The following is a 17,053-nucleotide window of genomic DNA, read 5'->3' as shown; positions in this document are numbered from 1 at the left end:
GCTCCAGAATTCAGGAGGAACTGTCTGGAGAGGGCTACATGAGTTGGAGGCACAAAAATCAATCCCAGAACATCATCAGTGATAAGTCACATTGATAGGAGTTTTTCTTGGTGAAACGATTTGATGAGAATTGCACTTTATCGCTGTGGTTTTCCTTCCCCAAACCCGTAAGTCCAGTCTAATCATGGAAAGAGATTAGGGAAACCCATACTGAAGGACGTTCTGCAAAATACCCGACCAGTTTTCCTCCAGACTGTCAAGGTCATCAAAAAGGAAGAAAGTCTAGGAAGCTGTCACAGTCTAGATTAACGTGAAGAGATATAATAACTAAATACATTATGATATCCTACATGGGAGCCTGGAACAGAAGAAGGACATTAGGTAAAAGTGAAGAAAATTCTAATAAAGACATACTAGTGATGTATCAATATTCATTCATTAGTTGTGATGAATGTACCATATTAATATAAGATGTTAACGGTAGGGGGAAACTGGATATGATAGATATAGAAACCCTGTACCATCTCTGAAACTTTACTCTGAATCTACAACTATTCCAAAATAAAAACAATTTTTAAACATATTTTTTGAAGATTTTTATTTATTTGAGAGAGAGTGAGAGCGAGAGAGATCACAAAGGCAGAGGGAGAAGCAGACTCGCTACTGAGCAGGGAGCCTGATGCAGGACTCGATCCCAGGACCCTGAGATCATGACCTGAGCCGAAGGCAGAGGCTTAACCCACTGAGCCACCCAGGAACCCCTCAAAATCAAAATTCTAAATAAAAAAAATTAATCCCTAGACCCCCACAATGGACATACTAGCATTTGACAATGAACTGAGGTGTGGAATTCTATTAGACTGTTTGTGAACTGTGAGGAAGGTGCACAGTGACTGGAGAAGTGTCAGTATCACAACCGAGTTTGAAACAAGCAAAAAGGAAACCACAGTCATTTTACATTGGTTGACTCGAACATTTCTAAAAATGATTGAACAAATCAAATAATCAACCAAATTGCAACAGAAATCATCTGATGGTGTGCAAATTTGCCAATTATATGAAATTACATTCCTGCAATAGTAAAACAGCTGTCCTGTCCTGTGCCTGACTGTGTGGGGAGAAATCAAAGATTCTGAACAAATTATATAAATATAGCATAGGACCAGTGTTTCCCAGAAGTCGTTCCATGGAAGCAGAGTCCTAGGAGATGTTCTTCGGAGAGAGAATTCGCTGCTAAGTTTGGGAAACACTGCATTGCTGTCAATGTGGCTGGTGTGACTGAGGAGCTGAATTTTTAGCTTAATTTAATTTAAATTTAAAGAGCCACCCAAGGGTAGTGGCTGCTGTATAAGACTGTGCAGTATCTAGAATTTATTACATAACACGGCAACAAGACAGGTGTAGTTTCTAAGTTAGCAAATACTTGTAGAACAAAACAGAGTGAGAAATGTCCTACTCTCAAGGATGATGAAATTCAAAAGGGATATGTGCACTACTCCTGTAAATTTAAGGAATAGAAATTCTGGTTATACAATGGCAATGATGATCAGAAATGATCACAGGTTAAATGTTGGCCTTAAAGCACTTGCATTAAAAAAATCTGATGACTCTCCTGGGTGGCTTAATAGAAGCATGGCATGAATGGCCTCCCCAGCACTGCCAGGACTGAATCTTGGTCCTGGTCAAGACAGTGATGGAGTGGACAGAAGATTAAATTGTGAGTTTGAAGACTTGCTTCCATCCACGCTCGGGCATAGACATGTGGTGTGACCATTCTGAAGCCTCCATTTCTTCACAGGCAAAATAACTGAGCTGGACCAGATGATTTCTAAGATCTCTAGCAATAATTTCATCACTTTAAGAAAGAAGTGTAATTTGAACACACAAATTTATGGCAGTACCCTTCACAACAGCCAAGAGGTGGAAACAACCCAAATGTCCACTGACAGATAAATGGCTTAAAAAAGGCAGCAGATACATACAGTGCAGTATTATATTTCCTTCTTGTCTGGTCACATACTACAACATAGACGAGCCTTGAAGACAGTATGCTAAGTGAAATAAGCCAGTCACCAGAACAGAAATACTATTGATCCCACATACATAAGGGTGTTTAAAGTCGAATTCAAAGAAACAGGAAATAGAATATGGTTACCCAGGGCTGGGAGGGAGAGGAAATGGAGAATTGTTCAATGGGTAGAGAGCATCAGTTGTACAAGATGAAAAACTTCCAGAGATCTGATGAATAATGTATTTAATGCTACACTAATGTACACTCAAAAATGATCAAGATGGGGCACCTGGGTGGCTCAGTTGGTTAAATGTCTGATTCTTGGTCTTGGCTCAGGGCATGATCCCAGGGGTCGGCACGGAATCAGCTGGAAGGTTCTCTCTCCCCGCCCCTCCCTCACCTTGGGCTTGCACGTGCTCTCTCTCAAATAAATAAATAAATAAATAAATAAATAAATCTTTAAAAAAAAAAAAGATAAATAGTTGTAAAACTAATACTACAATTCCTGAATAAATTCCAGAAACCAAAATTATAACATTTACTCACCCTGGGGGTTAGAGGGATGTTTTAACCTTCCGGTTTCTCAGACTGGAAGAGACTAGGGCATATTTTATTGCTTATCATCCACCCACACCGCATGTGGGCTCAGCAAGAAATTCAGTCATGGTAACTGTGAGCAGAGGTGGATAGCTTGGGTCAAAGGAACCTACGGTTGGGCCCACATTCACGAACAGCCAAGTTCACCAACCAAGAGGGTGTGAGTGAACTTGGTCCTGCTCTGGGCTCCTAATTCTGCCATGTTCCGTTGCCCTTGATTCAGAGACTGGGATTGTCAGACCAGAAGTCTTTAATATCTAGAGATGGGCAGGTAGTGGCCAGGGAAGTATTTTCAGATACATCTAGTATTTTATGGATAAAATATTCAACATCTAATTTCTGAGGCCGAAGAAAGAGGGTTAGACTGAAGTAAAGGGACTTAAAGAAAGAAAGAAAGAAAGAAGTGACCTCCCAGATGGTAAGGTTAAAGAGCAGAATATGTAATCAAGAAGTTTTAGGATTTCTAGTCCTGAAGATTTTTTTACAGAACCCAAGACAGACAGGAGGTCCCCTGAGGAAGCAGTACAGACAAAATAAACCCCTGAACCCCTCTAGTTCTCTGCAGTCTATTTTTAAAAGCTACGCATCTCTAAAACAAAACCATTAATTTTCAAATTGAATATACTCCAACAATTTTTATGTAGGTCACATTTGCCGAGAATTTTCTTAACCGAACAGTTCATCTCAGAGTCTTTGTTTAGGATTCGTACACACAGCAGAGAGTACAAAGGGCAGATGCTATCTTGCATCTGTACTACAAGGTTGAAATTGTGATCCATGGGGGCAAATATGTATAAACCTAGATTCTGAATGCCCAGTGCTAAATATGATCCTTCTCAACTTCTTTGCACTGAAACCATGTCCTGAACATAAAGGAGTTCTACAAGGTAGAGCAGGAGACAGAGACTGGGTTGCAGATGCAGAGAAAAACAGAGTCAGAAGACAAGGCTGATACAAAGAGAATCGGGGGGACCCACGAGAGAAGGACAAGCTGGGTCAATCCAAGGCCTTTCCGGAACTGTTTCCGGAGCTCTTAGAAAAAAATGCTCATTTTTGGTCTGGGATCAAACAATCCTGGGGCTGCTGGTGGCCAAGGATGCTGCCATACGGAAAGTGCTTGCCTGAGATGGAAAGCAATAAAGAGAAAATACCAAGGGACGGAGGAAGGGAGACAGAAGGGCTGGGAGAGAGAGAGTGTGTGCGCAAAAGAACACGCATGTGTAAGCATGTCTGGGACAGGATGCTAGCTTGTAAACCTAGATCCAGCCACACCTGAAGCCTTTGATTTACCAGTTTTATGAGTCAGTGCATTATTTTTCCTTCAATGTGTCTATTTCTTTCAATGGAAAGAATCTTAAGTAGAACAGGAATGAGGAAGAGGAGGGTGGTGGGGGATACCAGAAGAAATGGAACAGGAACCACAGATGGCAGTAGGACGAAAGCAAGAGCAGTGCCTTCGATGTAGTCAGGACCTCTTTGAGGCGAGGAGACCCTTTTAAGTGCAAACAGACAGAGTGACATTTAGGCAAATGCTAAAAGAGACAGAAAAATTATCTTTGAAGAAATGGTCAGCTTTCACCTCTTGGACAACTGGGCATCCACGCCCGGCCACTAAATTGCAGTCCTCTCTTCTTTGTGACATGGGATGTTCTGGGTGCGTGACTGTCATGCTATAATGTTTGGAAAGACATTCTACTATGGAAATCATTTTCTGCAAATTTCCTCTAGTCCATCAACACAAATAGCTTCATCATTCTATCAAAGCCACGTATCTCCCAAATAGTTAACAGAATGTGGAGCAAGAAATAAGCCTAAAATCTTCTTTTCTGGATTTCTTCCCATCCTGCTGAGTATCCCTGAGTGCTAGATAAAAGGCTGGCGGTTTCTTCATGTTACCTCGTCTCCAGATTTGGAAACACTTTTGTGGAGGTAATCACTTGGTTTGCTTTTCAAAGGAATAATAAAGAGCTTATCCCTTATTCCCTTTCTAGAGTCACACTGACACGGAGCAGTCAAAGTAACCCATTACTAGAGACTTCCCTGCTTTGCTCAAATTATAAACATCAATGGGCATCTCTCCTGGGAATTCAAAGAACAGATGAGTGTGGGTGAGCCAGGCTTGCTGTTCGAAGGATGAACCAGGTTTGCTAAATGTTTTGTTTTAGCAAAGACAACATAAGTAGTGATTACGGTTCACTTGGGTTTTGTACTGATCGTCAAAATGCTGACAGTCACTTAAATCACTCACTGGGTGGAATAATCACCCTGAAAAGAACAGGGAGAGTACCACTCGTATTATAAAATGGAACTGAACACAGGAGACGAAGTAGCAACGGGTGTGGTAGAAGCGATCTTTGTCAGAATAACAGAGATGATTAAAGACAAGAATTAGATATCAAGTGTACTGGGTACTCTCGGTGACATGAACACAACAGGCAAATCGTGCAATTACAAAGCTGAGCATAACTCAGAGAACATCTCTTTTTGAGAAGAGCTCGTGTCAGGTTGGCCTGTGTGCATCACCCAGGGTCTTTCTATAGAGCTTCTGGACCGTTTTGCTTTTGCAAAACCCTTTTCAAATGGACAGAACAGAATCTGGAATGCTGAGCCACTGGAAATAAGAGACTGCATTATGAAGTATTAGATGTTGATGGCCTCCAAACGAGAAGACCCCTTCCAGATGTCACTAGTCAATGGATCCCAGGCAGCCCTGCATTTGTAGGGGTCAAAGGAAACTGGGAAAACTTGTGGTCCTTTTATAGAACTGTTTATTTGGGCAATTAGCAAAAGGGAAATGAGCTCTGACTTTGATTTTTGCTGGAGTGGGGTAGGGCTGGGAGATAAACTGGGTAATTTCGGCCACTGCTTGTGACAGACTGCCTGACACTGACAGGATTAGAAAGTTGAGGGCCTTTCAAGGATATCTCCAGACGCAGATCTGCTCAGACCCCACACTGTGCCCAAATTACCCTCTTCTTACAGATTCTGAGACTGAATGTGTAATTTTAGCTTCAGATAAAAAGTTATGTTAAATAATAAGCATAAAAATAAAATATAAATGAAAAGTAGTATTTGAAGAAGACTTCCAAGCAGAGTATATCATTTTGCTCAAAGGCTCCCTTCCTTCTGTCCATTTCCCCACATACAACTGAGTTTCAGGAGAGCTACAGAACCAGCGAGAGGCTGGTGAACGTTCAACGGATTCTGAGCCTCTGGGGGTGTGTATTTCAGGGAAGAATTTACCCTGTGAGGTTCCTCCCCCCTCTTCCATCTCCAGGCTGGAAGCCGTGGGTTAACCAAATCACGACTTTTCAAAAGACAATGATAATAAATAACTTACTCTGAAGTTCACAGCCCAAACAATGCAGGCTTTTTCCTTCTCATTATCTCCTAACAGTTAACTCTAATATCAAGTTCAAAGCTGATTCTGTTTCTTTCATGTTATTGCTGTTGTTTTACTTTTTTCCTGCTGTTTATTTATATATTCAAATCTGTCAGCACCTTTATTCCTTCTTCCTATCGTTTTTTTCTTTGCTTCTATTTTAACGGCCTAACACATACTTCTGAACTCATGCTTTTGTTGTGCTCTAAAGTATTTATTTTTATCACCAGTGAATAAAGTGTATGTGCCCTAAAGTTTTCAATCTATTTTTCTAGGAGTCATTGGTCCTCAACAGAAAAAAGTTTATTTATTTCATATCCTATGCCTGCCATTCCTTGAATTCTGTAAGTTCTCTCTCAACTATCCCTTTTCGGGAATCACTGTTTTTCTTGGTGTCTCTATTTTCTAGCACCTTCGTCACTTCTATTATTCTCTTGTTGGACACTTTTTTATTAGCTTTACGGCAGTTCAAGTGAAAACATCAGCCGTGCGCTCAGCTCTGGGACAGTTCTATCCTTGAGAAGTTGTAAGGAGGACAAAGGCACTGTTTTCTGTTCTGGAGACATAGTGGTGCGTTTTTTCCACGATTTTATGATTTGAAAGGTTTAGTACCAAGCTATGGTGAACGTGAACCTTTTTTGGCTTTCCATGCTCCACACAAGCAAGCAGAGATTACTTCCGTTAGCAGGATCACAAAGTGAGAGGTGCAGCCTAAGCAGAGTTCTTGCACAGATCTTGCACGGACCTTCTGACGACTTGGGACACCCCTCATATGGGGACATGTATATGCACCTGTGTTTCAAATGAAACTACCCAGTCTAGCTTCTTCCGCCGTCCCCACAACCATTGCCATAATAGGTACTTACTCTGGGACGTAGAAAGATTGGAGAAAGCTGACTTTGTTCGACCCGCGAGCCACTCCAGGCTTTCATGCATGTTGGCCAAAGCTTTGAGGTCACTGACATCACGGAGGATGTCTTGCGGAGGGATTAGCTTATCTCCCAGGTTCCCAATAAGGACTTCCGACTCCTTGCCAAAGGCTGCCCTAAGAGACAAGTCAGAAACATATTTCACATACAGCACGGAAAAGACAGGGGTGGGCAATACCGTTTTAGGCAGGGTTGTCAGTATTTCAGAGCACGCTATCTTTCCCAGGTTTACTGTTGTGAGAAAACTATCATATACCTGCTTACAGTTGTTCTAGTAGGAGAAAGACAGTTCTTAGAAGAATGAAGTTTCCCTGATGCTCGTACCTTCAACAGGAAACAGCACTGGGCCTCACCTAGACAGTGATGGTCCCTGGGGACGGCTTTGATGCCCGCTCTCTTGTGGCTTTTTTTCCTTGTCTATTCTGCTATGGACACTGCCCAAAAGCTTAGGGCATGAAAAATGTACATGGTTTGAAGGTTATTGTGATAAATAAAACCACCAAGTTAATCAGCTAGAAAATGTTTTAAAATGTTCAAAAGCAGGGACACCTGGGTGGCTCCAGTGGGTTAAGCCTCTGCCTTTGGCTCAGGTCATGATCTCGGGGTCCTGGGATCGAGCCACGCATCGGGCTCTCTGCTCGGCAGATAGCCTGCTTCCCACCCTCCCCCGCCTGCCTCTCTGCCTGCTTGTGATCTCTCTCTCTGTCAAAGAAGTAAAACAAAATCTTTCAAAAAAAATGATCAAAAGCAAAGAGGGTCCAGTCTCTTTAAGAGAGCAGATTATAGGGGCACCTGGGTGGCTCAGTGGGTTAAAGCCTCTGCCTTCGGCTCAGGTCATGATCTTGGAGTCCTGGGATTGAGCCCCGCATCGGGCTCTCTGCTCGGCAGGGAGCCTGCTTCTCCCCGCACCCCCCCGCCTGCCTCTCTGCCTACTTGTGATCTCTGTCTGTCAAATAAATAAATAAAATCTTAAAAAAAAAAAAATTGTTGCACTAAAAAAAAAAAATTAAAGAAATCTTAAAAAAAAAAAGAGAGAGCAGATTATAGTTGAGATGGATGACAGGCCTCCTTCATTTACTCCCTGACTTGTTGTAAAAGGGATCCGAAGCAAACTACAAGGCATTAAGGTATGTACTATTAGAAAAGAGAGACCAATAAAAACCAATGCTGGATCCTTTCACTAACTGGAAAAGTAAAGTTGGATGGTCTGCACACAAAATCCAGCATGCTCATGATATCTGGTGGGGGGAGGCTGAAAAATGAAGTTCTGTGGGGTCACAGGAGGAGGGAGTCGGGAGGGCCCCTGGAGACCATGCAGTGCCACCACAGCACGGAGGCAGAAATGGAGGCTCAGAAGGTGAACAGTTGTGCCCACATAACACACGAGTGGCAGAGCTGGGACTCTGTCTAATTCCCACAGCGCCCTTCCTTTCAGAAATACAGAGGGCTGAAATGACAGAAGACGACTGACGCTGCTAGGGAGAAAAATCTCGTCTTTTAGGGACGCAGAGCCGCTGCCGGTGAAGGTTGGAACAGGCACCTGGAGAGTTCTCTCTGAAAGTCCCAAAGCTTTTTAAGACTTAGAACACCTTCAGTGAGCAGAAACAAAGGCTTTATTTTAAGGAGCAGGAACCAAATTACGTTTCAGGCCAGCGGTGAGGAGTAACAGGTGACAGGACGATGCTTCATCGCTGGAGCCCAGCACCAAAGCAGACGTTCCACGTGGAAAGAAACAACGGCTGTGAATTAAAAACTTATTAAAAAATGTGTGTGCTACCAAGTAGTGAGTCCCCATGAGGCTTCTTATTTCAACGCAGGGTTCCAGTTTTTTAAGGAAAAGTCGTCCTCGAGTGACTGAGTCGGGTAAGCTGTGGTCATGGAGGCAACAGAGACTCCGCCCAGGAACCGGAAGAGCACGTATGAACTTGACTCGGCGGTCTCGGGAAGGGTCTTGGGGCAGAATCCTAACGTCTGCAGCTCTAACCAGTTTCAGAAAGCATGCTTTCTTTGAGTACTAAGAGTTAGAGCACAGGCTTCTAAGTCACTCAAACCTGGTGCTGAATCCTAACTCCGCCACTTACTGCGAGACGTGGCTTTGCTTCTCTGATCCTCGTTAGCTGGGGGTGAGGGTGTTGACTTTGGACGAAGTAATATAAACATCAGAGGGGACTTCAGAAATCTTTACTGGGACAATTTCAGTAATCCCCAAAGTAGAAAGAATGGTAGGATAACCTCCCACGGGTCATTCTTCTTTCACCTTTCTCCACATCCCACCCCTTTTGGAGGATTTTGAAACAATCATTTAGGTGATGTGAGGTGCATGACCCAGGGCATGGAACTTGGTGAAAGCTAACAAGCTGTAGTTATTACCACTCTACAGTCTGTTGAGATGGCTGGTTTATTTGGCATCAACCCAGGGTAACGCTACGATGAGTGAATGAAAATAGACAAGTGATCAGAAGTAAGTCAATTAGATCTCAAGGGCTAGTTTTACCAATGGAACCTCATAGCATCACAGCAAATGTCACCACGTCTCAGAGTCTGGACTTCCGAGAATCTTCAAGAGGTAAATTACTGTGAGGGAAACCACTAGTTGCCTGCCCAGTATCCATCATCCCAGGCCTTCTTAGGCAAAGGACGCTGGGATTGTTGGGGTCAGCCATGTGTTCAACTTCAAAACAAAACAAAACAAAACAAATCCCCTGCTCAATTTCCCAGCCCTTCTTGCAGAAGCGGTGGTCAATGAGCTATAAACCAAAATCAGTAAGTGGGCTCCCGAGAAAGCCCTTTTAAGCAATCTCGGCCGGCAGGGACCTCTTGTGCCCCCTGCGTTTCTGAAATGCACTTAAGGCAGGTGAAGCTGCAATAGTGCTTCTTCAAACATCAGATGACCTGGAGTATGAGAATAGTGCTGAGAATAATGGAGCCAAAGATTAGGAGGGCATGGCGGCCCCGACGCCACCACGGAGCTGCAGTGCACGCCCAGACAATGCGCTTCTGGGCTTCGTGTCACCGGAGGGACAATAAAACCCTATTTGTTTCGGCCACTGTGATTCCAGGTTTCTGCCACCAGCAGCTAAATGCAATTTCTAACTGACACAATGATCGAATTAGCATAAATGATGTCAACCTCGGAAAACTTTCCCTGAATTTAGATATCCCTAAAATCAAGTTACCAGGAAAAGCAAAACAATGTCTCCTCCCTGATTTGAGCCCGGCAGACAGTTCGAGCATCTTCTCTGTGGCTGTCATTCAGTCAAGCTGTAAATATTTAGTTTTCTTAATCTGTCCTTATATATCAACTCTCTCGGCCCCTTAATCATCTTTGATAGATATAACACAAAAAATGCCTCCAAGCCGGGTGGTTAAAAGGCAACAGGGGAGGCAAACAGCTTTGAAAAACAGGCTCGGAGGCATTTTTATGCGTGTAGGTGTAACCCTGGGTGGAATGTGACAATCAAGACAAATGTATTTATGTAGAAGTCTAATCTGCTTGTGTGGGGCTCTCTGGGCCTTGGGCATGTCTGCGGTGTACTTCTAGCCCTGGGTGCCTATCCCATTTCCCTTTGGCTCACTCAGATTTGCTTAACCTCCTCCGACGGGAGAGCAACAGACTGAGAAAAATACAAACTGCCTCATGTTGAATACATAGGACACATCTCATTTGACAGGAATCCATAATCATCCCCTAACAACCTGGAGAGAGCACGGAAGCCATGACATCGGGAATAAATGATTGACAGTTATAACCACTTCACACACACACAAATCATTCCTTGGAGGATTTGTGTGTGTCAAAGAGCTTGGTGGATGGTTTTTTATGTGTTACAGTAACCTTAAGGGGATGGCTTTAGCTGCTTGACTACTGATCTTTTCTCTAAACCTTCTAATTTCTTAAATAAATTTTGGTATATCCACACTATGGAAAACTACGCAGGCATTAGAAATTATGTAGTAGAAAACACTTGGTACCATAGAAAAATGTTGGCTATGGCTTATTTTTAGCTATGATCCCCAGCTGAGTAAAATAAGCTGTTATATAACTATATGTACTGTAGGATATTAAAAAAAAAAGATTATATGTCTATCTAAACCAAAAAAGGCCGGATGTCTACACATCCAAATGCTAACTGTGTAACCGGATCGTGCTTGGAGCTTCTCTGTATTTTCCACATTTTCTCCAAAGAGCGTGTTTACTTTTTAATTAAAAACAAAACTTGGAAACCCTACCACAAATGAGAAAATGTTTTGAAGGGACACATCAAGAATTTTAGCACGGAAAATAGGAGGATGTGGATGTTACAATTACTTAAGCCACATGGGGAGGCAATGGGTGGTTGTCTGGTTCAGACCGAGGCTCCAGGCTTGCTCAAGACGCCATCACTGTCCGACATAGAGGATCTCACCGTCAGAACAACGACCGCCCAGCATCTGGGCCAACACTGTTTCTCTTTCTAGATCTGAATTTCTACATACTCCTCACCTTCTGCTGCTTCTGCGAGCTCATTAATGAAGGAAGACATTACATATATTTGGCTGACGTGGGCAGCAGAATCATCGTTACCCTGAGAAAGAGGAGTAACAGAAATCCAGATGGGACAGGCACTCAGTCATGGCCCACAGGTCATTGGACAGAGCCGGGAACAGGAACCGGAACTCAAAGCTTGTGTGGGCCAGCTACCGAGGCCCGCGCGAGGAGCCCCCTTCGCCAGCGGTAGGCCAACAGGCTCACGTAGACGCCTATAAAAAAACTACAGAAGTGTCAAACCTGTGAGGCTTAATTTTAGCACACAATTATAATCTTTAAGGAGCTTGATCTGACAAGAATTCATTTAAGAGATTTTTGCCAAGAGTGTAAAACCCGTTTAATTTAATTTTACCACACAATTATAATCTTGAAGGAGGTCTATCCGACAAGAATTCATTTAAGAGAATTTTGCCAAAGATGCTGAAAATTGTCTCCATTTAGTCTTTAAATGGTTCTGTTATCGGCTGAAATCTTAGGCCAAAAAAAAAAAAAGATCTGCATCTTCAGCAGACTAAATGCACTTAGGAAAGAAACATCCCAAATAATTTGTTTCAGAATGACTGATCTGCAGATCTGGGCTCTATCTGGTCACATGCCACGTACACTCACATTCCCTTGCTCTCCCCTCAAATCTCCCCCAGTCTCCCCCGTGGCTTCCTATCGCCCAGGAGCCTTGGAAACCTGCCGGAGCGCACTCCCCTCTGATGTGGGACAGAGTGGGGAAAAGTAAGGAATGGCTCAAAGAGCAAAGGGGACTCCCACAGGCTTCTTCCCTCTGAGAAGGGGCGGTATTGTACCCACCACTGTCACAGCCACTTAACAGAACTGCTTGCCTTTACCTGAAATGTTTCTACTAGCACCACTGTCAGATTTCCTCAAGGTTTTGCTGACAATCCTGCTATCCTATTCAATAGTATTTCTGGCCAAGAAATTTCTTTTACAGGAAAGAAGCATACGGCAGGGCTGATGTTCCCGGAATGCCCTTCTCGTTGCTTAGGCCATCCCCCCAGAAGGAGCTGGCCTGACAGAGGGGTGCGATGGCCCCTGCAGGATTCAGCTAAGGGTCTGGTTGGAAGCTAACACTTACCAGGCTGGCGTGCTGGAGGGCTTGACTCAGTACTCCAACCTCTTCCCCCCAACCCCCCCACCAAAATAAGAAAATATAGGCCTGGGAAGTAAGGAATAAAAGCAGAAATGGCCCTTCCTCTCATGATTATAAACAGTTACAGAGGTTCAACTCTTGCCCCCTCCCTCGACTTGGGGCTAGGTGGGTTTTCAGGTATTCGGGAAGGAATGTCTCCGCGGGCAGCTACAACAATGACCCCATTAAAACTGGTAGCAGAGGAGCGGCGCCTGGGTGGCTCAGTCAGCTGGGCGGCTGCCTTCAGCTCAGGTCATGATCCCAGGGTCCTGAGCCCCATGTCGGGCTCCCTGCTCAGCAGGGAGCCTCCTTTTCCCTCTCCCACTCCCCCTGCTTGTGCTCTCTCTCTTTCTGTGTCAAATAAATAAAAGATCTTCAAACAACAACAACAAAAACCTGGTAGCAGAGACGGCCATCTGACCTTTTGGCCTTCTCACCACTGAACCAACAGGCCGAGAGGGCCAACTGATGCCAAGGGGTAAGTCTGTGGCTTCTACACGGTAAGCGCAGGCAGACCACGTCAGATTCACTGGGACCCATCTTAGTGTTTCTAGGTCCATGGTGAAATTAAGGGAAAACCCAGGGCAACCTGATAAAGGCAGGAATGCTAAGAACTCAGCCCTTCTAGGAACAAAGGCTTATTAGTTTAACACATACAGGTGGTGACCTCTGTCGAGCTGAGGTGGCAGCAGAGGCCAAGAGCGCACAGTGGGACGGGCGGGTAGAAGAAGGAGGGAAGAAATAGCTCCTGCTGCCTGGGAACCGCTTGGTGTATCTATGCATACCTCAACCAACGGTTTCTTTTTGTTTTACACTTTCCTTACTAGTTTTTATTTGTAGTAAAATCTACATAACATAGAACTGATCATTTTCACCATTTTTAAGTATACGGTTCCATGGCATTAAGTATGTTCACAATGTGTGACCATCATCACTATCTGTTTCTAGATCTTCTCCATCAACCCAAACAGAAACTCTGTGCCCATTAAATGGTAACTTTCCCTACCCCTCCCCCACCCCCCGCTGAGTCCCTGGCAACCCTTATTCGAGTTTGTGTTTAGGAATTTGTCTATTCTGGACATCTCACAGACATGGAATCATACCACCCGTGTCCTTCCCTGTCTGGCTTATTAACATGTTTTCAAGGTTCATCCACGGTGTAGTATCAGAGACTCGTTCCTTTTGTAAGGCTGAATAGTATTCTGTTGTTATGTTCATACCACATTGTTTATCCATTAATTGGCTGATGGGCAGGCTGGTTGTCAATAATGCTTCCACGCACACTGGGGTACTAGTATCTATGCCTCTGCTTTCGATTCCTTCGCGTACATATGGAGAAATGGAATTGCCAGGTCATATGGTAACTCTGTGTTTCTCTCTCTAAGGAACTACCAAACCGTTTTCCACAGTGGCTGCACCATTTTACATTCCCACCAGCAATGCACAGGGGGTCCCAATTATTCCACATCCTTGCCAAAATTTGCTATTTTTTGGCTTTAAAATTTCCAATTAATTTTTAAATAGTAGCCATCCTAATTGGTTTGAGGTGGTCTCTACCCCTCATATTTTATATGAGGAGCTGGTAATGATCAACTTCCCAATTTTTCTTTGCTTCTTCATCTTTCTTTCTTTCTTTTTTTTAAAGAGATGCAGAGAGAGGTCTGGGGAGAAGCAGAGGGAGTGGGAGGGGGGGTGGATCTTAAGCAGGCTCCACACCCAGTGCAGAGACTGACTCGGGGCTCAATTTCACAACTCTGAGATCACAACCTGAGCCGAAATCAAGAACCAGAAGCTTAACCAACTGAGCCACTCAGATGCCCCAACTTTCCACGTTCATTCAGAGGTCACCAGATACGAGGAGTCACATCTGAGACATGACCACGGAGGACAGTGGCAATCCTAGACTTGAGATGAATACAATGAGCGATGAGCCAGGGTCCCCCTTATTGGGGAGACAGGGAGGGAATGCCTTTAGACGATGAACAGCACTTGATACCAGGCAGAAGTATAAAGTTCTAAAATACGGGCATAAGGGTGAGAATGGATACAGAGCAACAAAAGGGGTAAGACTAAAACTCCTGGGCCTGTTTGCCTTAAGATCCATTCCTCATCTTTTCCTTGCTCTGATCTGTACTGGGGCGAGGCCAGGGCTGATCCTTGCAGCCTGCTTTCCAGGCTCCCAGCTGGGTACGGACACTGGGAGGCCCTCGGTGGGAGGGACACTGAAGGGCAAAGGGAGAGTTGAAGCCAGGGCAGGGATCCCCTGCCCTCTCTGCCTTCTGGGTGATGTCTCCAGCAACAGATGCATCTTCTTGGCTCCAGCTCCTACCCAGCTGTGGTCTACAACATTCCTCTGTCCTTTGGCATTCCAGCTAAAGGGAGGGGAGTAGCTTCTTGCTCTTGCTAACCTATGGGTTATCTTAATGTTCCTGTTCCATAGGCCCTCATTAAAATGTATAACCAATTCCTTACATTAAATTCTCTCGGAGGTAAATAGTTGACATTGTTTCTATTTTCCATGTTAGACCTTGACTTACATGTTAGATCTAATAACGATGTCTGGTCATATTCATTGCTATTGGTGATTGAGTCAATTATTTGGCATGGGAATTAATTAGTCCTGTTGTATAAGCAGAGAAACTGAGACATGTTAAGGTGACCGGTAGACATCACTTAGCCATTATCTGTCAGAGCCTAAACTGATGAAGGTTATAAAAAGGTCAGGTCACCTACCTAGATTCCTAATAATACCGACTGATTCTATTGAGATGTGACAATGACACATCCATTTATCACTTCTGCTTTTTACAACTACTCCATCTTCAACCCTTTCAAAACTTAATTTGTCTGTGTCAAAAATAATGGGGGTAGCACGCATTCTGATGGGTTCTTTAATCAGGTTTTCAAAAACTGTTTTTCTAAAATGATCTTGGCTAAATCCTCATAAATAAGAATAAAACAGCCCAGTTATCTTGATTACAATATTATTTCTTTCCTCCCAGAAACTGCAAAAACTCATCCCCAAGTCTATCCTTCACTCATTTTCATGCGTGTGTATTTATTTCATCATACACTCTCATGGGAACAGCTATTTTTCACATTTAATAAGTAATTGCTCCTCTTTAGAAATTTGTCTCTGTCCATAATCACAATCAAGGATTTTTTTCAGTTGCTTTCTTTGCCTACCGTCCCCCCGCCATGTAAAAACTTGCATTGCTCCGGCCTGACTGGATGACACCGAGCTGTCCACAGCTCTGTGCAGGGACAGACAGGGAATGAGTCCAGGAGGGGTCCAAGGGTGTTCTCTGGGATCACAGTGAATATATAAAATATCAGCAATTTCTCTGCCCTCGGGTCCTGCTTGGGGCTTAGAACAATATTAGTTTATTGTTCTTTTTCTCCTGGTTGCAGGGAAATCGTAGTTTCTGGGTTTCTCACGGAAGACAGCCAGAAAAATCAATCAAGACCATCAAGAGGGTGGGTGCTTGGCCACCAGCTCTTTCTCTTGTTTCTTTAAATCAGCTCACTCACCATGACAGGCACAAAACGCTGGATGCATGGATTTATGACATTCTGGTCCTGAGAGGGAAGTTGGTGTTAGTGTAAACCAGTGGTTCTCGCTCTGGCTATATATTAAAAGCAGAACTAGAAAAGTGTGAACAAAATTCCTCATGCCAAACTCCATCTGTAAAAAGTGATTTAATCGGGACGCCTGGGTGGCTCGGTCGGTTAAGCCACTGCCTTCGGCTCAGGCCATGATCCCAGGGTCCTGGGATCGAGTCCCGCATCAGGCTCCTTGCTCTGCAGGGAGCCTGCTTCTCTCTCAGCCTCTGCCTGCCACTGTGCCTGCTTGTGTGTGCGCTCTCTTTCTCTCTCTCTCTGTCTGACAAATAAATAAATAAATAAAATCTTTAAAAAAAAGTGATTTAATCGGTCATGGGCGGGGCTCAGGCATGGGCACTTTTAAAAACAATGGCATTATTGGGATATATTTCCTATGTCATAAAATTTGCCCATTTAATATGTGCTACTCAAAAGTATTAATCACAGTTATGTCATTATATATAATCACAGTTATTGGGACCATACCACAATTTAGAGCATCTTCATTACCGCAAAAAGAAACCCTGTACCCATTAGACTTCATACTTATTCCTGACCCTTACCCTCCACTCCAGCCCTAAGTAAATGCTAATCTACTTTCTGCCTCTATAGAGACAGACATTCATGTGATTTATACTCATATAAATGGAATCACACTATATGTCCTCTTTTGTGACTGGTTTCTTCATCCATGTCTAAGCCTATCATAGTACTTCCTTTTTTTTAAATTACCAAATAAGATTCCATTGTATGGATATACCATATTTTGTTTACACATTTATTGGCTGATGGACATTACGGTTGGTTTCCATTTCTAGGCTATTATGAGTTTTGCTGCTATGAACTTTCATGTATAAATCTT

The 17,053-nt window shown here is 43.6% G+C and overlaps 1 protein-coding gene across 1 annotated transcript in view; it reads right to left on the bottom strand.

The window, feature by feature from the left end:
- The window catches only part of EXOC4 (exocyst complex component 4), a 721,703-nt gene that overhangs the window by 106,466 nt on the left and 598,184 nt on the right, over positions 1-17,053 (bottom strand). The window contains exon 14 of the mRNA XM_080818086.1: positions 6,857-7,035. Within this exon, the coding sequence (XP_080674212.1) occupies positions 6,857-7,035 (179 nt within the window). The remainder of the gene's footprint in view (positions 1-6,856; positions 7,036-17,053) is intronic.

The sequence above is a fragment of the Martes martes genome (genome assembly GCF_963455335.1).
Source record: "Martes martes genome assembly, chromosome: 11".
NCBI classification, from domain to species: Eukaryota; Metazoa; Chordata; class Mammalia; order Carnivora; family Mustelidae; genus Martes; species Martes martes.
This window is presented reverse-complemented; position numbering and strand designations above follow the sequence as displayed.